The sequence below is a fragment of the Ailuropoda melanoleuca genome, chromosome 19 (assembly GCF_002007445.2).
Source record: "Ailuropoda melanoleuca isolate Jingjing chromosome 19, ASM200744v2, whole genome shotgun sequence".
Lineage (NCBI taxonomy): Eukaryota > Metazoa > Chordata > Mammalia > Carnivora > Ursidae > Ailuropoda > Ailuropoda melanoleuca.
The window spans coordinates 22,466,334-22,490,945 of NC_048236.1; the positions used below are offsets into that span (position 1 = coordinate 22,466,334).

The 24,612-nt window shown below is 35.4% G+C and overlaps 1 protein-coding gene across 1 annotated transcript in view; it reads left to right on the top strand.

Moving 5' to 3' along the window:
* COL19A1 (collagen type XIX alpha 1 chain) overlaps positions 1 to 24,612 on the top strand; it is a 312,582-nt gene that overhangs the window by 69,047 nt on the left and 218,923 nt on the right. The window contains exons 10-11 of the mRNA XM_034648272.1: positions 20,616 to 20,660; positions 23,082 to 23,126. Coding sequence (XP_034504163.1) covers positions 20,616 to 20,660; positions 23,082 to 23,126 — 90 coding nt within the window. The remainder of the gene's footprint in view (positions 1 to 20,615; positions 20,661 to 23,081; positions 23,127 to 24,612) is intronic.

Genomic DNA, 24,612 nt, shown 5'->3' on the forward strand with positions numbered 1-24,612 from the left:
TACTGTGTGATCCTGCAACTTTAATGTGCAATAAATAAAGATGACTTTCCTCTGTGTTTAAGTCTGCTATATAATTTTCATTATTAGAGTAGGTGCACAAAATAATGCATAGCTTGAAGATTGAAAGTCATTTTGCTCTAAGGCGTATTGAATAGTTAATTTTGTGAAATGATCAGAAGTGCAGTGTTACTAAGGGAACCAGATGTTCTCAAGGTTTTCCTTTTGGCCTATAAGACTGACAAGGGATATTTAGGACGGTATATGCAGGGCAGTATATTAGAAGGCTTACCTCTTTGGAGCCTGAGCCACTTGAGATTGAATCCCATCCACCTCTTACTTGCTTAGAAAGTGATCCTTAATAATACCTAGTCAATGGTTTATTGTGAAGAAGGAATGCGATAAAATCATGTAAGGTACACAGTGTCAGAAACTAGCACATAATGGGTACTGAAAAAATATGTTTCCTCTGCTTTCCTATCCATAGTATACTTGTTCACATATTTAGGGAGAGGTGGAAATAATCCTTTTAGCTTGAGTTTAGTTTCTTACATGACTTGGCCAAAAGCAAATTAATCTTCGTTTGTAAAATAATCCCTTAGAATTTGCAATTGATTAAATATATTAGTATATAAAATCTTGAAGTGTTGTTGTATGCTACTTGTAGTAAATATTAATAAGTTATTGATAATTTCTTGAAAAGGTCACTTAAGGATTTAAGTATTTCATTCAAATATGTCTTCTGTTCCCAACATTATTTGATAATGAATAAGCATGTAAGTAAATCCTTTCCCACATGGGTCAAAACCCATCCATGGCTTCCTGTCTCTCTCAAGATAAACACTGAAGCTCTCTCCATGGCTTTGCATAATGTGCAGAGCTCTCCCTATCCCACTCTCCACTCCCTATATTGTGTTCTACCCTGTCCCCTTGTTCACTCCTGCTCCAAGGTCTTAACACCAGGTTACATATACCTGGGATTCCTTAGATAGCCACTTGGCTCTCTTCTTCACACCATTTATGTTCTTTCTCAGATATCACTTTAAAAAGGAAAGGCCTATTCTGAAGTCTTTCTATAAAAACATCCCTTCATTCCACTTCTGTGTTCTTTCTTAGCATTTTTAGTGTCACCTGACTTGTTAGCATTATGCATCTATTTATTTCCCCCACTAGAATAGGAATTTTGTGAGCAGCATACATAGAACAGCACATAATAGGAGCTGAATGAATGAATGAACACCACACTTGACAGAAAGTCTAAATCATCAACTCAGCTGTTTCTAGAACCTATAAATTTGATGCCCCAATTGCCCAGGGAACTTTGCCAAGCAGGGCAAAGAGTCAATTTACAGAGAAAGACCTAGATATGCTAAATCATCAAGGATGGTTACTTACTATTGTTCTGTATTACACTTTTTCTTTTAAAAAACGAAGTGACATGATTAGTTTTAGCTTCATTGATAATTAGCAATGAAGAATCAGAAATATTTAGGAAAAAATGGGTTTGGGGTTAATTTAATTTTTATCTTTACTTGCCTATGTTCTCATCCATGCTTCATTAATCTGGTTTACTGCCTTGTTTTTTCTTCTCATAAAAATGATGACCCTCTTCATGGAGTAAGATGGCTTGAAATTCAACCACTGCATGGATTTGAACACCTAGATGTGATCAGTATTCTATAATAGAGCACCTAATCAAATCATCTCATTTGTCCAAGAGTAAACGCAAGATGACATTATTTGAAATAACAATTAATACTTTTCTTTCATTCAGACTTGATTATTGTAATTTTTTAAATCTTTTAATTCTCCCCTTTTTTTAAGCAAATGTAGTTAGTAACCTAATTACTTAGCAACCACATTACTTTCCCAGTTCTTTAAGACCGTGGCTAATACCCTTACCCACTTCAAAGTTGAAATTCTGTCAGAGTTTTGTAAAATAGCAGCTCAATTTCAGTGTCCCTGAACCTAAGGTCTGAGCTCTGTTTCGGGAATAATTTTCCAGTTTATGTTTGAATTATTATCTTCCACATATCCAGTTAATTTCCCAAAAAGTATAGGCTTATGAAATGATTGCTTTGCTGACATACTTCTAAAGAAAATCAAAACAATTTAAAATGGAATAAGTTAGCTTACTTGACTCTTTAGTCAGAAAATTTTGTATTGATTCCTTTTCACTACCCCCTCCTTCAGACCTCAGTATATGGAAATTTCCATTTTGATTATTCTAATGTGTTAACTCAGGGATTACTGATGAGTTTCCTTTTATTTTCTTTTCAGTCTGACATTACTCATATACTCATTGTGTAGCCACACCACACCAATAAAAAGTAATAGAATCAAAATATGTTCTCATTTTTTTTGAAAGAAGAAATATCTTCCCTTAGTAGTAAACTCTCAGAGGTAGAATTTAATATAGACTTTTGACTTTCTGTCTATGTCAATATAAGAAATAAATAATATTTCTTTATTCTTTCTAATCTAATATTGAATATTTTTAAATTTTGTTTTATATCCATTTTTGTATCAATTTTATTTTTATATCCATTTTACCCAACCTGATATAATCTCATCTAATCTTTAGGAACTTGAAGCTGAAATTTACTTGTGTACCTTAAATCTGTAACGAACATACAATATCAGTGCAAAAAGGCATTATATATTCATAAAATTCTGATATGTTTCTTAATCTCTACCACACATTAGTGATAGAGAAACTCTATTCAAAAAGTTGATATTATTTTCCACCATTTCAAGGATAAATTTATTAGCCTGAATTTGTGGTAGAGCCATTAAGGTAGATATAGGTAATACATCAGCTTCATTGAGAATATTTTTTCCCATTTAGATGGAAAAGCAGGGATAACAATTGGATTCACCCAGCTGTGGGATTTTTCCTAGAGGATATAATGGAAGATCAGGCACACTGAGGAAACAAATATGGGTACCTTAGAGTCTAAAATTTCATGACTTATTTGAATGGAAAGCATCAGGTATTAAGATAAAAGCAATAGAATCATTCCTTGCCTTTGATAAATATAAAAGAAATGACAGACTAAATTACATACATCTGTATGGAGAATGCATAATTTTAGTTTTGATTAGCACTTTGATATTTATTACTTATTAACTTTTTGAATATTTATTGTCAAAAGTATAGTTGAATGACTTGTTGACAGTATGAGGAAGGGACTCAGGGAACAAAATTTGGAGCAAGCAGAAGCACCTCATCTGTGAAATGGTAGATTCTCTTTGACATTAGCACTTAATACACCTTTGAAAAAAAAACCTCCTAACGAGCATTCCTATATTTTAGGGTTCAGGTGGTATTAAAGGTGAATTTGGTGCTCCTGGAATTCCTGGGGAAAAGTTATGTGGATTTGCTACGTGATTAAGCTTCATGGCTATTGTAAAAGGTTGTACCAGGTAGGAAGACAAAATACATAGAACAAGTCTGATACTTCAGGGGTCAGCGAACTGTGACTCTGCAGCAGGGCTGCCAAAATCTCTAACTGGTTGATTTTGTAAATAACATCGTGCTGGAGCACAGCCACGCTCAATTGTTTTCATATTGTTTTAGGCTGCTTTTGTGCCACGTGGCAGGGTTCGGTAATTGTGGCAGAAATCATATGGCCTGTAAAGTCTAAAATATTTACTGTCTGGTCCTCTGCAGAAAAAACTTGCTGATCACTGCTCTAGAACCATTATTCTGAGATCCCCAAGGCTTCTGAGTTTCACTATTTTATGTATGCTATAATAGCTTTTAATACATATTTCATTGTAGACAAAATTAAACATTTAAAAATACAGTACCACATGAGATATTATAAATAACTATACAAAATACAAGAGATATATTCAGTCCGCTGATAAAATGCTAAAAATATGGTATTTATCTCATAAAATGGTTGATTTTCACATTGTCTTTTCTAATGCTGTAAAGATAATTCTACATGATGAATTTACTCACAAGACGTTAGGGTTGCAGTTCAGCATCTTATTTAAGTTGTTTTGTTTTGTCTTAATTTTTTTATTTGAGTATGGTTGACATGCAATTTTTTTTTAAAGATTTTATTTATTTATTTATTTGTCAGAGAGGGAGAGCACAAGCAGGAGGAGAGGCAAGCAGGGGGAAAAGCAGGCTCCCCACTGAGCAAGGAGCCTAATACAGGATTCAGTCCCAGGACCTGGGATCATGACCTGAGCCAAATGCAGAGGCTTAACCAGCTGAGCCACCAAAGCTTCCCTAGTTGAAATGCAATGTTACATTTGTTTCAGGTGTACAACAGAGTAGTTCAATTTCTCTATACATTGTGCTGTGCTCACCACAAGTATAGCTACCATCCATCATCACACAACACTATTACAATATCACTGACTATATTCCCTATGCAGTGCCTTTTATTCCCATGACTTACTCATTCCATATATTTAAGTCCAGTTTTTATAGAAACTTTAAAAAATTGTTATATTTGTAAATATAAACTGCAATTAGCTTGTCCTGTTTTTCATGATACATAAATGTGTATACCTACACACACATAACTTCAACTGCTGAATTATTAAAGTTTCACTTGTTGATGCTAAGAAAATGCTCTTCTTCATTAAAATAAGTTTAGTATTGGTTTCTGTAGCTGTTTTAGCTGCACTAATTATCAAGTGAATCCATTGTGCCTCATTATCCAGAAGGCCTTGACCCTGTGGTTATTAACCTGCAAGTGTCACAAGAGTAACTGAAGATGAAGTGGTAGGAGGTTCAGAAATTATCGGGCAGAAATTTTTTGAGTCCTTAAATGTGTCTGATTTCTGACTGCTACATTGCTGCTGCTTTTTTTCCCCCCTTTTAGGAATTATTCCCCCCCCTTTTTTTTTCTTGTAGGAATTAGTCTATTAGGAATAATTAAAGAATTATTTAGGAATTAGCAAATTCCTTACTCCTCCTGTAGTAGTGTAAATGCTAGATTCAGTAAAATCTTTGTTGAATGATGATGCTTGCTGCAAGTTAATATTTATTTGGGCTGCTATCCTCTTGCTTAATTAAGCTTGCTGATGACATTAATTGCAGACTCTTCATCATAAGTAAAAGTTCCTTCAAACACTTGTTCAAAGGTCTAATTTCTTCAAAATGCTTTTTCCCCTAGAGAATACTACTCAGTCATCTATCTCCAAGGCAGATTGCCCTATTCCAAATTTGTTTCAAACACTCGTTCCACCAACCTCTTCCTAAAATACGTCATAATAATCTGATTGTTTGGATTTCGGATCATTGGGATTTTGGGAATTACTTTGAATATGGGAACTTTTTTTAAAGCAAAATACAGAATTACTGGAGTACTTGGACTATAAAATAGATTATAGATAATTGGACTTCTTTACTATAGGATATAAAGTAAGATTCATATAATTTTACACAGTAAGTTATGGGAAAACAGGACAATTAGAGAATTCATGCTGCTTCCAGTGGTGCTGAACATAGTAGTTTCAGGCTACACTGAGCTCTTGGATCCTGGTTTCATGCATTTTCACAGACCCTCCTTAGTGGCGAATACCCTTCCAGTACCTATAGAATCATGAGTCTTTGACCATAGCCTATTCTCAAGGTCACAGTCACTGGTGGTACCAGGTCTACTTCTAACTGGTCACTTCATTTAGCTGTTAAAGGGATGTAACACTCATGAGTGCAGAAATGTCACCTGAAGAGTGTTTTTCTCACTCCCATAATCCACAGGTTACCATTTATTTAAAATAACTCTAATGAATATATACAGAATGAAAATAACAAGAAAACTACTATGTTATCAGATGGCCAGTTAGTAAGTTTTAAATATTTCATTCCAATAAAGATATATCAATTTTTCCTAATTTTTTAAACTTCAAAATTTTGAAATTATAATTGTAAAGATGAGCACTTATATTTGGAGTAAAATACTTAAGTTGTTTTAAGATGAAAATAACTTGATTGATTTTTCTGAATAAATTTCCAAAGAAAATTATTAGTTCTTAAAGTATTCCATATTCTCCGAGCTGGATCTCTCACAGTTGGCTTAATGTGACTTGCACGCATCTCACAGAGTACTCAGACAACATCACCAGGCTTAACTTTCAATCTTCTTCTCAGGATTTGTAATTCTTTGGGGTTCTTTTTCTTGGAATTATAAATGCTTAATGGTTCTGTTAAAAGATAAAATTAAAAAAGATGAATTGTCTCGCTTGGAACAAGACCATACGCAAAGTGTCATCGAACGTGTAGCTCAGGTATAATCTCAAAGTGAAGCTTTCTTAATTTTTTAAGGTTTAATATTTAAAGTAGAAAGCTGATTTATGTTAATAGAGTGAAGCATATTCTGAGCACTGTAGAGTAGAATTTGTGTATTAGCTATCCCTTATACTTACATCCAGTGTGATACCGTAATAAATTAAGTGATTTGCATATTAATCCCATTATTCTAAGGTAAACCTACACGTTGAAGTTTGGCTAGGTGATAGCAGTTAGTTTTTTAAGTCGAGGCACTGAACAAAGTATTAGTTTCTTCTGAGGCCCAGGAGAAAAATAGGACACTGAACAACACTCTATTATGAAATCAATTGATGGGATATGTGAAGTCATGGAGGATGAAGAACTGGAGCATCTGATTATGTTCTTTTGTGATTCCAATACTCATCACCATATACAGACTTGTACTGGGCATTATAACCTTATATGTGCAGCTCTACTGCCAACACACTGCACCCAATAACTTTCCTCTTTACATCTATTCAGCACAGCTAGGATTTTGCCTAAGAGACTTGGTAAATTTTCTGTTCTGAGTTCATGTAAGAAAAGCTATCTTATGTAGCAAGTGCAGCAGGTGTTATAAGTTATTAGTCACTGGTGACTTCTGGTAAGCTTCATTGGACAGAAACCACTGGCAGTCAAGATGAGTAAATTGGATGGTCTAATTACCATGAGAACTAAATCACTTAATGCATAAGATCACACACATGCTTGCACATATACACACATGCATGCACACACATATGCACACATGTGCTCACAATATCCTCATGGTATGCAGTGAGAAAATGAGGTGAGGATTTGGACCCTGGGAGCAAATCCTGCCCACTCTGTTACCTTCAAACATAACACTCAAAGCATGCTTGTGTTCATTACTTGAGTATTTCAAACAAAAAAATTACCTCATTCTCTATTTCACTTATGTATGTCATGTATCAGATATGTTTTTTGAGAAGTGGGGATATTTTTAAAAAACAGGAATAATTATTTTCTAGTTATCTTAATCCTAATAATGTGATAGGGAAAGTTCAGTAAATATGAAGCCTAATTTATGCCAAAACCAAGTTTCTATCTGCTTAATTACCTACAGTTTGTCCCTAAAATGTTTATTTTACTAAGAAAACTTTCACACAAAAAAATTCTGTTTTTCACCAAGTAGGTATGCAGTAAATGATAACCACCATGACTATACCATTCAGATATTAACTACCCAGAGTTTGATTGCCTATGTTTGAATCCCAGCTCAAATCCTCAGTCTAAAATTTTAGGGCATGTCTCTTGGTTTCTTCCAAGCTTTTTCTTTTTTAAAATGGGCATTATATTGTATCTACTTCTAGTCTTGTCCTAAGGATTCAATGAGATTATTCATAAAAGTGGCAACTCAGTGCCTGACCTATAAATACGGTAATATCTACTTATCAGCGGTCAACTGTACTCTGGAAGCAGATGGTCCTCCTTCTGACATATGGTCAGAAGGTCGGTAGTATCCTAATGCTACATCACAATGCCTATGTCATTCATCTCACTTCACTTCATCATGTAGGCATTTTATCATCTCACATCATCGCAAGAAAAAGGGTGAATACGTTACAGTAAGATATTTTGAGAGAGAGATAGAGAGAGCCCCTATTCACATAACTTTTGTTACAGGACATTGTTATAATTGTTCTATTATTATTGTTCACTATTATTCACTATTCACTATTCACTATTGTTCACTATTATTATTGTTCACTATTATAATTGTTCTATTATTATTAGTTATTCTTGTTAATCTCTTACTGTGCCTAATTTATAAATTAAGCTTTGTCATAGATATGTATGTATAGGAAAAAACACAGTATATATAGGGTTTGGTACTATCTGTGGTTTTAGGTCTTGGAAGGTATTCCCTGTAGATAAGGGTCAGATTATTGTATTTGGTAAAAAGATATAATTTTAAAAGAAACCAGTTTGATGATTCAATTATTCTAAACTCAGGCTTACTATGAAACTAAATTAGAACTCATTTGAGGAAGTTTATATTATTTATTCAAAATATATTTAGTGGAAAATGTTAAAAGGCACACATATCTTAGATAATTTTGACCTTTAAAAACAAAGTTATATTTGCATGTTAGCAAACCAATTAATTTTCTATTTAATTGAAATATATATGAATATTAACTCTCACAATATTAATAATAGCCATTTACTCAATCATTATTATGTGTTAAATACTGTCAGGAGACTTCTTTACATTATTTTATTTATTTCTCACAGTATCTCTGAGGTAAGATCTATTATCATTAGTATTTCACAGATTAAGAAACCAAGATAGAATAACAACTTCCACAAATTTTCATATCTAGCAGATGGTGGGGCCAGGATTTGAATCTTACCCATATGAGTTCATAGCTCTTGCACCTTTACTGTGTCATCTGGATATATTTCCTCAAGTATCCAAATTTCCTTTGCACAGATAGTTTATTAGATCTTAAATTCATTTGCCTACTGCCTAGAGAGAGAAGTGTACAGAGGGTTTCCTAAATTCTGCTTCAGGGGGGCTGTGTTCCTTCTCTTTAAATCCATGGACCCCCTTTTAAAGTCTACCCAACTGTAGGGTTTCTGACTCTCCCACCCTCAGAAATAATTATTTTCCACCAATTAAAAATCATTATATGTTTTTTTCACTGAATGAAAGTATTTTGTTTAGCTTTATCTTCCAAAATAAGTGTTATGAAAACAACATGATTTTGTTTGGTTTCCAAATTCAAAAGTATATTTGTTTTTGTTTTGTTTTTTAAAGATTTTATTTATTTATTTGACAGAGAGAGAGGGACAGTGAGAGAGGGAACACAAGCAGGGGGAGTGGGAGAGGGAGAAGCAGGCTCCCCGCCGAGCAGAGAGCCCAATGTGGGGCTCGATCCCAGGGCCTTGGGATTGTGACCTGAGCTGAAGGCAGATGCTAAACAACTGAGCTACGCAGGTGCCCCTCAAAAGTATATTTGACATAAGCTTTTAAAATTCCTTTACCTGGACTGTCTGGAGATCCTTATCTGCCCACCTCTCAGCAGACCAATCATGGCCACACTCCCAGATTACCCTATGTCAGCACCTAACAAAGAAAATTCTCTTTATGTTCTCTATGGAATACGCCTTCAATATATAAATACACAATTGTATATATAAGTATATGTAAGTATACTTATTACATATCTAATGTAAGTATATATATAACTGCATATTCTTTTGGTCAAATCTATATATACATACATTTATTATATATTCATCTGGTCAAAAACAAAAATGTTTAACTTAGCGCCATGAGTTTATTAAAAAAATAATTGAACTTCTAGAGGTAAAAAACCATATCCATTAAAGCACTTAAGAAGCATATCTGATAATGTGATGAGAGAGTTGCCAAGTTGTCTGACTTAAAACCAGCTGGTCTAACTGTGCTCACACCGAGTCGCTTTGTGTGACAGTCCTTTCACCATATACTCTGAAGCCCCCAGTCTCTGCAGCAGGGCGAGACTGAACCCTGCCTTTGTATTTCTTTTCAGTTGGAAAATGAAATGACTGTGATCTCTGAATCTCGATTTTCCCCTAAAAAGACATTTTACGAGAAGACTGCAGCTTCAGGAAATAAAGGCAGATGCTGTTACAGTTTCTGAAAGTGCAGACAAGGCCAGTAGCTGTTGTGAATTATAATGAACTCGGAGACAGCCCTGGTCCAGATGTAGCAGGAATGCCTTAGAGACTCAGAAACTTATAGGCGTTTATTGAAAAAGATAGAGAATAATTTAAAGTCATTTGGCTTTCCATCTATATTATCTAGTTTCATCTCATTTTCCATTGAGATTCAGAATTAGTATTAATTTCAGCGGTCTTCCCAAGTTTTTTTAAAAAAAAGAAGGTAAAATACCTATTGGTATGAGACAATTTATTGTAGGAATTGAAACCCTAAATGAGAAGAATAAAAGAAAGGGCAGCTCACCTTAATTCTAACAATGGGCTCTATCCCTCCTATGAACTTGTCAAGGTTTACAAAACAAGTATGAGCTTTATGTTAGAGAAAGTATTCTTGAACAGAGAATCATCTGTATACTCCTGTATTCCAGAAAATTCTTCAGTGAAAAAAGATAGAGTCAAATCTGGACATAGGATTGAACTTTTTATCATAACCAATGTTCATAGGAAAAATGACCACAAAGAACACAGTTTTATCAACCTACTGTTGGCTTCACTTACTAATGTTCCAAGAATGATACTTGAATTATCAGTGAAAAAATTACTGCCTTTACATGGAGTAAGTCTCATTTAATTGTCTCATTTATGGGCATTATTTTAATACAGTATCACAGTAAAATAAGCAGAAACATGAGAAGGACAGAGGCAACAGAAGGACAGGAAAAAGAAAAAGAAACTTGCTCACTCTGCAGTTGATTTTATTTCTTAATGGTTTCTTATTCCCTTCTAATGCCTTCCACACACAGCCCAAGTAGAACATTTGGCAGAGAGCACGACAGATGGATGACAGGCTCAACACATGCAGTGGATCTGGCACCCAGGCACTTGACTTTTATTTGCTAAACAGCCAGATTTCGAGAACTTATCTGCTAATGTTCTTATTTGGTTTAATGCACTGTGAGAATCTAGCACATAAATATTAAAATATTGCCATAAAAAAGATCACACACTCTCTGTTTCTCTGCATAGTTTAGTGGCTCATTATTTTATTCTTGGTGTAGATTTCTGAGATACTCAACAGTGAATTTAAAGGTGTAATTGGTATTTGATAAAGACATCTACAATTTCAGATAGCGTTTTCTAAAAGCGGCTCTGTCTAAAGGAGATTTTAGCTATCCAAGTGAGGGACAGACATAGCCAGTGTAGGGTACTGAAAGAAGCTGTTAGGTACTGAGTAGAAGATTCGAGGACATGATCATACATGATTGGTACCTTTCTTCCCTCTCACCATCACTGCATTTTCACAGATCACTAAATTCAAAGCTCAAGAAAAATCTCATCTTTTTCGTCAAGTCTCCTTAGCACCGGACAGATGAATAGGCCCTTCCCTCTGCTCATGTAGCACTTTATTTACATTATCAACATAGTTTGTGTCTTTGTCTCCGCTGTGAGCTCCAGGAGAGCAAGGTCTTGTTCCTGTAACCCCAGAACCTGACCCAGCATATGGCACCCGATTGATTCTGGAAAAATGTTTGTCGAGTTATTCAGAGCTCGAGTGGACTTAGCCCCAGGCCAGTAGAGAAAAGAAATTGAAGATGATGGTTTAGAACCATGCTGCTGGGGAATTGGAGAAGGTAGTGGTACTTCAGAGCAAGTCTTCTGTACTTTCTGCAAAAGCGTGCTTCAGGGAAGTAGCAGGGCAGGAGAATCACTTATTGACCTAGCAAAGCTTACAGATACTGCTCCCTAGAGTGAAATCTAACAGAGAGAAGTGTGCGCACCTCCAGAATTTGCTTCCCATTTTCTCTTGGAGAAGCTATGCTCTTTCTTCTTCTCAAGCATAAATCTTCAGGTTATCATGCTCTCTCTTTTTCCAAATTAGGTTTGAAAAACATCTCCTGACTTTCTTACAATGTTACTAAGGCATACTTTTTCTCCATATCTTCACAACTACTTACCTCAGGGCTAAAGATAAATAACCAATGACTTGAGTGCGTTTAAGTTCCAGTAGAAGTAATTGATACGAAGTAGAACTATAAATTACTCATCATGAGGAACACTTTGGACAGGAAATAGTTTGCACTTACTGGTGTCTCACTGTCCTTAATTAGGAGCTTACTGATGACACTGTCCTTCTCTTTGTATGTTACATCATCTTTCACTTGTTAGAATACTTGATTCAGATGTCAGTTACTATTCTTCAGATATTTCAGGAGATGATTCACATTAAATGTCCTCTATTTCCCTAGTACTTTAATGAAGCTTCAAGTTTACTTAAAGACTATCTTAGAGCTAGTCTCACAATATAGTGAAAAGCCAAAACACTTGTTCTTGACGACTCCACTTAAAAAAAATATCCTCACAAGTACATAGGAGCGCAGATTTTTAATGGGCTCTACAACATGGGTCAAGGCTCAGTTTCCAAACTTTGTTATATATGGAAAGAATTGTGTACCTGTCCAAATAATTTGAAAAGTATTTATTTTCTTGTTTTTAATTTGAATAACTCCATATAATTTTCATTCAATTAATTTGTAAAAAGATTGTAAGATATATTCCCTTGAAAGGAAGACTTAATGGTTGTAGCTGACTACAAGCTCAATGCATACATAAGCTATTTAACCTTAATAAAGCAAGTTGTATTAATAGGAGTACTGGATAGTATCCAGAACAGGGTGTGTGTGTGTGTGTGTCTTTGTGTGTATGACATTTCTGTTCTCTAGTCTGTGGTGAGACCATTTCTGGAGTGATGTGCTGAATTCTGAGTGCCACATTTTAAAAGATATATTGCATGACCAGTGTGTGCCCAGAAAACAGTTACTAACATATTAAGGGACTCCGAACTATCATTGAAAAATTGTTGATTTGCTGAATAGGCTTGATACTGACACAGAGGGATGTCATATATAAGATCCATAAGATATTTTTCCTTTGTGAAATGAGACTAATGGGCAGAAATCTGGGGAAGGTTAATTTAAGAAAGTATTGTTGCAGTATCCACATATAGAATTGTTTTGTTCTGCTCTCCTCAATACAAATTAAACAGCAAAGTGCCTGACTTTAAGAAGCTTTCAGTAGAGTCAGTACCTCAACAAATTCTTTAATGGAGATGGTGTATATAAATGTATGAATTTATTCTTGTCCCTGTGTTTAAGACTACCTATCCTGCTTGTTTTCTCGGTATGTGCACTTGCATATACTTGTGTACCCACACACACACGTACACTCAGGTTGATTGTTTTTGAGACAGTGNCATTTGGCAGAGAGCACGACAGATGGATGACAGGCTCAACACATGCAGTGGATCTGGCACCCAGGCACTTGACTTTTATTTGCTAAACAGCCAGATTTCGAGAACTTATCTGCTAATGTTCTTATTTGGTTTAATGCACTGTGAGAATCTAGCACATAAATATTAAAATATTGCCATAAAAAAGATCACACACTCTCTGTTTCTCTGCATAGTTTAGTGGCTCATTATTTTATTCTTGGTGTAGATTTCTGAGATACTCAACAGTGAATTTAAAGGTGTAATTGGTATTTGATAAAGACATCTACAATTTCAGATAGCGTTTTCTAAAAGCGGCTCTGTCTAAAGGAGATTTTAGCTATCCAAGTGAGGGACAGACATAGCCAGTGTAGGGTACTGAAAGAAGCTGTTAGGTACTGAGTAGAAGATTCGAGGACATGATCATACATGATTGGTACCTTTCTTCCCTCTCACCATCACTGCATTTTCACAGATCACTAAATTCAAAGCTCAAGAAAAATCTCATCTTTTTCGTCAAGTCTCCTTAGCACCGGACAGATGAATAGGCCCTTCCCTCTGCTCATGTAGCACTTTATTTACATTATCAACATAGTTTGTGTCTTTGTCTCCGCTGTGAGCTCCAGGAGAGCAAGGTCTTGTTCCTGTAACCCCAGAACCTGACCCAGCATATGGCACCCGATTGATTCTGGAAAAATGTTTGTCGAGTTATTCAGAGCTCGAGTGGACTTAGCCCCAGGCCAGTAGAGAAAAGAAATTGAAGATGATGGTTTAGAACCATGCTGCTGGGGAGTTGGAGAAGGTAGTGGTACTTCAGAGCAAGTCTTCTGTACTTTCTGCAAAAGCGTGCTTCAGGGAAATAGCAGGGCAGGAGAATCACTTATTGACCTAGCAAAGCTTACAGATAACTGCTCCCTAGAGTGAAATCTAACAGAGAGAAGTGTGCGCAGCTCCAGAATTTGCTTCCCATTTTCTCTTGGAGAAGCTATGCTCTTTCTTCTTCTCAAGCATAAATCTTCAGGTTATCATGCTCTCTCTTTTTCCAAATTAGGTTTGAAAAACATCTCCTGACTTTCTTACAATGTTACTAAGGCATACTTTTTCTCCATATCTTCACAACTACTTACCTCAGGGCTAAAGATAAATAACCAATGACTTGAGTGCGTTTAAGTTCCAGTAGAAGTAATTGATACGAAGTAGAACTATAAATTACTCATCATGAGGAACACTTTGGACAGGAAATAGTTTGCACTTACTGGTGTCTCACTGTCCTTAATTAGGAGCTTACTGATGACACTGTCCTTCTCTTTGTATGTTACATCATCTTTCACTTGTTAGAATACTTGATTCAGATGTCAGTTACTATTCTTCAGATATTTCAGATGATTCGCATTAAATGTCTTCTATTTCCCTAGTACTTTAATGAAGCTTCAAGTTTACTTAAAGACTATCTTAGAGCTAGTCTCACAATATAGTGAAAAGCCAAAACACTTGTTCTTGACGACTCCACTTAAAAAAAATATCCTCACAAGTACATAGGAGCGCAGATTTTTAATGGGCTCTACAACATGGGTCAAGGCTCAGTTTCCAAACTTTGTTATATATGGAAAGAATTGTGTACCTGTCCAAATAATTTGAAAAGTATTTATTTTCTTGTTTTTAATTTGAATAACTCCATATAATTTTCATTCAATTAATTTGTAAAAAGATTGTAAGATATATTCCCTTGAAAGGAAGACTTAATGGTTGTAGCTGACTACAAGCTCAATGCATACATAAGCTATTTAACCTTAATAAAGCAAGTTGTATTAATAGGAGTACTGGATAGTATCCAGAACAGGGTGTGTGTGTGTGTGTGTCTTTGTGTGTATGACATTTCTGTTCTCTAGTCTGTGGTGAGACCATTTCTGGAGTGATGTGCTGAATTCTGAGTGCCACATTTTAAAAGATATATTGCATGACCAGTGTGTGCCCAGAAAACAGTTACTAACATATTAAGGGACTCCGAACTATCATTGAAAAATTGTTGATTTGCTGAATAGGCTTGATACTGACACAGAGGGATGTCATATATAAGATCCATAAGATATTTTTCCTTTGTGAAATGAGACTAATGGGCAGAAATCTGGGGAAGGTTAATTTAAGAAAGTATTGTTGCAGTATCCACATATAGAATTGTTTTGTTCTGCTCTCCTCAATACAAATTAAACAGCAAAGTGCCTGACTTTAAGAAGCTTTCAGTAGAGTCAGTACCTCAACAAATTCTTTAATGGAGATGGTGTATATAAATGTATGAATTTATTCTTGTCCCTGTGTTTAAGACTACCTATCCTGCTTGTTTTCTCGGTATGTGCACTTGCATATACTTGTGTACCCACACACACACGTACACTCAGGTTGATTGTTTTTGAGACAGTGGATGTTGGATTCAGCTACTGCTAACTCCCCATATTTATATTATTATGATTAAGACATGTATCAACCACATATTACCTTTGGTGGGTTAGTTTTCCCTTTGAAATGACCCATAAGAATAAGTAATAATAAGTAACAAGCTCATTCATCTTATGGTTAAGAATATTATAAATTTGGGGGCACCTGGGTGGCTCAGTCGTTAAGCGTCTGCCTTCAGCTCAGGTCATGAACCCAGGGTCCTGGGATCGAGCCCCGCTTCGGGCTCCCTGCTCAGTGGGAAGCCGGCTTCTCCCTCTCCTACTCTCCCTGCTTGTGTTCCCTCTCTCGCTGTGTCTCTCTCTGTCAAATAAACAAAATCTTCAAAAAAAAAAGAATATTATAAATTTGCCTTATCCTGAACATTAATATGATAATGTATACCCATGTGTTTGCTACAGTAAGGATCCAACAAACACAAAGAATTTGAAAAGTTTGAAGTTTTAAACCCTATGTAGTATATACTTTTTACTTGACAGTTTATTTCGTGGGATGAAGTCCAAGAAAATAGGAGGAAAAAATACTCCTCCCCAAAACAAAAGGACTTAGATTGGATGAAATTTCTGAAAAAAAAAAAAAAGGAGGTATCTATTTTATTTCCTGAAATATTTGGTTGAGTGGCAACAATTTGAGAACCATAAAAATTCCATTCCTGAAGATTACATCCTGAGTAAAGCAGACCTGTAGGCAGAAATGTAGAGGTCAAGTTAATGATATACAAAATCAAAATCGGATTTACTCTCAGCTGCCTCTTTTGTTGGTTTTCATGCTAGAATTCTGGCATTCCATTTCAGATGTTTTTTTTCCAGCTATTTTACTCAACATTCAATTTAAGTAAATCTTCTCTTAATAAATATGAGTTAATTTGTGGGAAAACACTGATATATTTCCAAACGTATACTATGTTTGTACAGGAGATTAAGTTCCTGGAAAACGTGCTATAAAATGAAATGATAGGCCAAATTAAATTTTTAAATATGGAAGCAGTGTTATATAGTAGGATTTCAGACTTTTTAATCAGAGAGTGAATGCCTAATTTTTTAAACCAAAAAAAATCACCGTGACATGGTATATCAATTTCTGTTATCTGGGCTTAGGTGTAGTGATTAGCAAATTTTCATTTACCTGTTTGATCTCCCTTTCTTTCCTCAATCTCATTGGGACTAGGTTTGGAAACATAGCCGTGGGGAATGTGATTTCTTATCAAGTGTCCTTCAGACAACGTGTATTTCCTGCATAATAAGAAAAGACATAAATTCCATTGTCAAAGGAATCAGGAAAACTAATAATTTATCTTTTATGCCTAGCTGTGCTTACTTCAGGGAAATGTGCAGTGATAAAAAGGAGGTAAAGTGAAATCCTTTGATCAGTTTTTCCGAAAGCCACCAGCTGGCCCTAAATCACACCTAAGTTTTTTCCAAAAGCTTCTCAAAGAGGTTCCTTTGAATTCTGGAAAGGGTGCTTTAGATTCCTCTGTGAAGTCAGAGATGGGCTATGCATTATAGTAATAACATGGCAACAGTGCTATCAGCAGCGATGTTAGCTTTGGCTCCGCTTGGTATTACACATATTCATTCACTTGTCCTTCTGTTGCTTGAATTTGTAACAGGAAAAGGACACAGGTCCTTTGATGGAAAAACCTATAATAGAAAGTATATGCCTCAGAAACAAGTTTAGAATGTTATGGCAGCTGTGGGAAATATTGATTGTAATTTTCTCTCAATGATGGGCTAAAATATTGATCAGAAGCCAGAGGAGAATCTTCTTATTTCTTTTTTGTGCTAGGACTGAGGAATGAGGAACAGCAAGAGTTCAGAAAAAGCAGCTAATGTCTGCCCATCCTGTAATTTTGGATAGGCCATTTATTTGCGAGGTAGAATTCCATTTGACTTCAAGCTGCATTAGGTTTTGGATAAAGTCCTGATGGGAAATGTCATTATCCATGAATCTTTTAAGCAAAATTTGCACTTTAAGGCTATTTTCTTCTTTAGTTTCTTTGCTGCTTAACAATTTTTTTTTTCTTTTGAGATAGGAACAAAAACAAATATGCTAATTTTTATCCCTTAGGAGCTACAAAAGTGACAAATTGTTTAAAATTATTAAAAGTTGCTAAGTAGGACATCTCTGATCACTTCAAGAAAATCAGTGGGGAAAAAATAAAAAGGTTTCTGCATACCAGTGTTGCAAACTTTAAGCTTCAGTAGTGTCCACTCAGAATCTTAAAATCTTCTACCTGCTGGTGTGTGCAGCTGACTTTTTCCTGTGAGAGTGATCAGTGGCGTTCATTGGGTTATCTGGGAGTTTAGGATTATGTTTACAAAACCAATTCCTAGTCAGGAAAGAATTGGGACCAATGAACACTGGCCATAGGAAAATATAACATTCTTAATTGCAATAATCATGAAACCTGTGCCCATTAAAGAGAGAAAAACAGTCGTAATATCACAGCTTTAGAGATTTTTGGTACACAGTTAGCAGTGTTTCTGGGTGTAACCCTAACCTGACACATGCCAGAAGTGAGGCTTGAGGTGCCAGAACTTAGAGCACATGGTACATGGGAGTGGGCTGTCAGCAAAGAGAAAGAGATACCATGACTACTTTTTTCCCCCAAAAGTATTTTTGGCAATGTATACTGTATCAGTGTACTTTACTGGATTACATGCCATATCTTGTTATCTTGTGTAACTTGTAATATGATATAAAATATTATATTAGACCAACCGATGAAAATAATTCTGCTCCTTATGGACAAGTGGACATACTTCTGTGATGAGTAACAGAAGCTCAATTTCCACAGAATGTTCCCGGGCATCAAATACTTAATGTGCTTTTACTATCACTTTATCAAATGAAATGTGAAGCTTCTTGTATATTTGTGTAATACCTGGGGCCTAGAACTATGACGATTTTTTAAATAACAGAAATATATTTATTATATAGATAAGCATATTGTACTTTATTGATGATCCAACACTTAATTCCACTTAGCAACAAAATTTTGCCTGTAGTGTTTATTATATTCTATGATGATAGCAGTTATATTGTGGAAAAACTTAGATAATTTAATCTAAGAACAACCTTTGTCTTTAAAATAATAAGTGTATCTGTATATAATGGCATAACTTTAAAATAACTAAATCTTTCCAAAATGTATTAATTAATGAAATAATAATGATCTCTTTAGATTTAGACAGAATATATTATTGCTATTTTAAACTTTGAAGATGCGATTTTTTTCTTCATATATTTGAATTTTACTTAAAAATTCTAAGAATTGGTATCTAACTTCATTCTAGGTGATGCTTAAAAATTGTTCTCTTATAAATTACTTAGGTTTTCTAGAAATAAAACAGATCAATGGAATTGTTGATTTATTTTGAGCTGTCTAAACCTAGAAACTCAGGAGCCAAAGTCAGTTCCTATAAGCAGCAAAATTCCCAAGGCTCTATTGAGAATACATACATCCTCCCAGGAATATCTAGCTGGTGTGCTGTTTACAAAGCAGGCTTGTCAAAGAAATGACCCATGAATTCCAGTAATGGAAACTGATAAGCATCTGCTGAAAACCTTTTTACCCAAGACAGGAACCAGATGAATGGAAAGAACTAAAAATTCTTGTGAGCAGTTGTTTCAAGTAAAATGGCATTGGATATGTCTTCAATTTAAAGGCAATCAACAGATATGAGCAGATATTTATATGAGCATGTTTACACACATATCTGTATGTTTATCACTGTAATAGATATGATATATATCTCTAATAGATATATAGATATATTCAGTTGTTAGATGAGGTCACTTATGAGCCAGAATTCCATTTCTACATCCTACTGGCTATGTAATCATCTCTTGTAAGATGATCATAACAGTATCTACCCAATAGGTTTGTTGTGAGAATAGTGCCTAGCCCGTAGAAAGCTTATGCCAGACTTTAATATCATGTCCAGAGATTTGAAAGAGAAAATGAAATAAGGGATACTAAATAGCATGTGGGAAAACATGGGCCGTGGAGTTAGAAAGACCTCAATTCAAATTTTAGGTCATGCCACAAAATGGGTGACCCTGAACATGACTCAGAGACTCTGTTTTCTTTCTTTCTTTCTTTCTTTCTTTCTTTCTTTCTTTCTTTCTTTCTTTCTTTCTTTCTTTCTTTCTTTCTTTCCTTCTTTCCTCCTCCTTTTCTTCCTTCCTTCCTTCCTTTTTANATGCCACAAAATGGGTGACCCTGAACATGACTCAGAGACTCTGTTTTCTTTCTTTCTTTCTTTCTTTCTTTCCTTCCTTCCTTCCTTCCTTCTTTCCTCCTCCTTTTCTTCCTTCCTTCCTTCCTTTTTATCTTTCTTTTTAAGATTTATTTATTTGAAAGAGAGAGAGAGAAAGTGAGCACATAAATTGGGGGGTAGGGGCAGACAAAGAGAATCTTCAAACAGACCTTCCTGTGGAGCACATTGAGGGGCTGGATCTCATGACCGATGAGGTCACAACCAAAGCTGAAACCAAGAGTCATGTTGACACTTAACCCACTAAGCCACCCGGCACCCCATAGACTCTGTTTTCTTAGTTTGTAAAACTCAAGTACCAATTCTACAATTATAAGATAAGGAAGGATAGATAGAAAACCCCTGAATGTGCTAGACATACCTTTCCCCACAACACTAGAACTAGGGCTTAAAGACTATAAAAATTTCTTTTTTTTTTTTTTAAGATTTTATTTATTTGAGAGAGAGAGAGAAAGAGAGCACGAGCTGGGGGAGGGGCAGAAGGAGAGGGAGAAGCAGACTCCCAACTGAGCAGGGAGCCCAGCTTGGGACTCAGTCCAAGGACCCTAGGATCATGACCTGAGCCAAAGGCAGCCGCTTAACTGACTGAGCCACCCAGGTGCCCGACTGCAAAAATTTCTCTATTCATTAGTTTTTTATGGCTAATGAAACGTATTCTCTGTACTTCTCTTAGGGTGAAAATGGTTTACATGGAGCTCCAGGCTTACCTGGTCAAAAGGTAAAGAGTTTTTGAATGTTTTGTATAAGTTAAGAATTTAACATCTTAAAAAATCGAATTTGCACATAATATAGTAAAGATTCAGAAAATTACTTTGATGAAACTGAATTCCCTGGAAGGCTCTTAGAAAGCCACTAACTGGTCTTTCCAAAGAGAGCCCATGGAAATAATCCCTTCTCAATGGCATCACAATTGGAGAGAGCTTTATCAGAGAGCTTTAGCAACATGCTTCTCCAGAGAATTCAGTGATGCTTTCTGGGGGCCATGGGAGTGTCCAGAGTTGTTCTGGACATGTTTTCACTGTTATGAGAGGCTAAAATGAAGGGTGGAACAATTTTTACTGCCTTTGACTGTATTTGGTTCTTTCTTATTTATCTTCCTTTTTGTATATCCCAGATGGACTAAACATAGTAGTTGCAGTGACATAAAATATTAAATATTGCAAAGATGCTACAACTAATCTCTTCAAAAAAATCTTTGTCAGAATAACAAATTTGTGATAAATAAAAATGTTTGCATTGACTAGGCTACTTCTTTCTGTGCCTAGTATCTTTCTTTTTACCAAGGTGAACTTCATTTGTACCCGTTTGTTGTCCCAGGGCTGCTTTCTCCTCCTGGGAAGGAGTATGACCAACATTGCTGGAAGCACAGAGTCTGGTCTATTCCAGTTTACTGGAGGGTTTGGGGAATCACTTCAGGTGGGGCCAGCTGTCATGATACCACCCAGATAATCCCACCACGGGGGAGAGCATTACTGATGCAATATTAGAGGCCCACCCAGGCCAACCATATCATCTCTATGCTCTGGAAGTTTTATAGGCCTCAGCAACAAGATGTCAGAAGTTACTATTACATCTAGGTTTTTCTCTGTAGCTAAAAATTACCATTAAAAAAGATATGCATTTATTTGTAGTTACAGCTTTTGAAAAATCTTCCCTTACTTGGCTTGATAAAGAAAATAAGACTGAACTGGCAGTGATGAAATGGCAAGCTTCTGAATTTCTTCACAGCAGCTCTAGACAAAACCCATTGATACAGCATGTGCTGCATCTGTGAGTTGAGTTGCAAGCCAAGGGATGTGCAGATTTATCTGCTGGGAAATAGTTTTGGACTTTCCAGCAGCTGTTTGTGGTGGCTGTATCATGCTGACATTGTGGCTGATGTACTGGGCGCATTTAGCAGCTTCGATGTCAGCTTGGATTAGCAGATCAAGCTACAGTCCATATTTTAGGAAAAAATGGTAGAATAAAGGTAGACCATGCATTCAGTGGCAAATATACCCAAATACTAACCAGTAACTTGTCTTTCTCGGTAACTTTTTTAAGGGCAGATGAAGCAGAAATAATGATTTAATCATGTGTGTATATGTGTGTGTGTACATTTACATATATACGTATATGTGATTATATATTATTTCTAATATATACAGAGAGACTATATTTATAGTAAAAAGCTGGCATTCCTTTTCTAACACATGAATTGTAATTATATCAAGTGTCACCTTGTTGCAGCATTACAGAAAAAAATGTAGATAAGAAACCCTTTCTCCTTTCAGGAAATGTTTACTGAGTTCATCTTGTGCGTGGAGGGGTGAGGCTGACCATCTCCAGCACGCATTTGCTGGCTATGTTGCCTTGAGTGCCTGACCTATATTTGGTATTCAGTGAATATTTGTTTGAATATATGAATCAAATATCAGTACTGTAAATATCTGTGCAGAATTAAGTGGGAAAATAAGCTTGTCAGATCAGAGAGGGTTTTAGTTGAAGAACAGGGGACTTAGACCTTTTGGAATAATGATGGTGGTTGAAAGCCAGCAGTGCTGCAACCACCAATCCCCTTTCTGTGACGAGAGGCAGGAGAGCTAGGTGGTAAAGAGTATGCATGGCTCTGCATCAGAGCCCAAGCCAGGACTCGGGGTTCAAGCCTGAACTCATTCATCACACAGCTCTGACTGGAATGATACTCTACAGAAGTCAGCTTGAGACTGCTGTTTCTACAGGATCTAGTGAAATAAATAGTAACAGTAATAATTAATAATAATAAAAAAGTAATAAAAATATATAAAGAAGAAAAAGTAAGAGTAATAATGGCTAACTTATTTGGTGCCAGGCACTATGCTGATGCATTTAATTCTCAAAACATCTATGAGAAAGGTACTGTGTATGGAGAAATTCAGGTGTATGGAGATCATGTTGCATTGAAAGCACAGTGGTGAAGCTATAGCTTGTACCCTTTAATATTTAGGAATATTTAAATATCATCTAAGTTAAAATTGGTTTAAAGTTTAGATATTAGAAATGGTTTTTATTTATAATTATTGATTTCTTGTTATTGGAAACATTATCATCATTATTGTAATAATTGTGTGCATTTAAGTAGTGTTCCTATTATTATATATATCATATTCCTTTTCTACAGGGAGAGCAAGGTTTTGAAGGCACCAAAGGAGAAATTGGTGAAAAGGTAAATATCTCTCTTGACATATGCATCTGTAAAAATATATTGTGTTCATGAAAATATTTTGAAGTGGAATATCTAACTTCCCTTGTGCTTTCCATAGAAGCAATTCAGTAATTTGGTAGAAAAAGACTTTAAATATTGACATCACCTAAGTTAGACTTAATATATTGACGATGGTCAAAAATCTTTCTAAACTTGTTTGGATAGTAGTTCTATCTAGATATTTCTCGCTAAATGCATTCCGTCGATATATAAATGATTCAGACATTGAGCATTCTGTTTGTGTGCTAGGACATCACTGATACACTAAGTGTCCAACTCTTTAAATAAATGTTTTGTTTCCATGTATATTTGGTGTATCAGTGGAATTTTTCCTGCGGAAATAAATAAGAACTATAATAGGGTCAAACAGAAAAGAGAAGTGAACATAGAATAGTTTGAAAGAGTTAAAATAAAGGGATGGCTTAAAGGGAGGGCGGGCAAGGTGTAGGAAAAACCACAGGATTGTGCAATGTCCCAGATTGAGTTATAGTGAACTCCTTAAACTGCTAAACTGCATAAGGTTACCAGACTCAGAGGCAAAGAAAACTGTGGATAGGCATCCAGATTGGTGCTGAGGGAAGCAGTGAACCCAATATTCAAGCAATCTTTGTTTTAAAAATTTATAGCCTTCTACTGAAAGTACAGAGAATAGAAGTGCCTTAGTCATCCAAAATTTCCATTCAGACAATCATTTGAGTCCTTCTGCATTTCATAAGTCTAGTTTTATTTTTAAATAGAACAAAAAAAAAAACAGCACCATTCCTTTGTTTCGTAAAGTGTCATGTAATTGGACAGCCACAAGAAGGGAATGGGGAGAAATAATCTCAAATTAGACAGTCTTGCCTGTATTTAGTTTTCTGGGCCGTGATCAGTTATTTGCTTCTTCAATAAGTATTTTAGAGAGAATGAGCATCTATGATAATTATGACAAATTATACATGTTGTAAGCTACTTGCTAATTACTTTCCCTCACAGAACTGTGAGGAAGAAAAAAGGATAGTCATATAGTAATCATATAATTGAGGAGAATTCCATTAAATGATGACTGCATTTTACAAGAGGATCTCTCTTTTTAGGGATCTTTTGAATATTTTTGCTTTAGAATGACAGTCGTTGCCTTTAAATAAATGCCTTATTTATACATGTTCCTGTTTTATTAATGGGACTTTACCTGTAGAAATAAGTGAGAATAAGCAAGGAAACAGATAAATTCTCTAAAGTCTCCATCTCACTAAAATCTTAGTAGTTATTTTGATATTTTATATACATAGTTGTTATTGCTCAGTGATAGATTCTCAGAGGCTATGAAGTATAGGAAACATTCCATATATTTGGCTTCAAATATTTCCCTTCTAATTCCTCATACCTATTAATTGCTTTCAAATAGTCAATTTCACCATGAGGTGAAAATATTTATGGAGAATGACGGAGATAACAGGAAGAAATA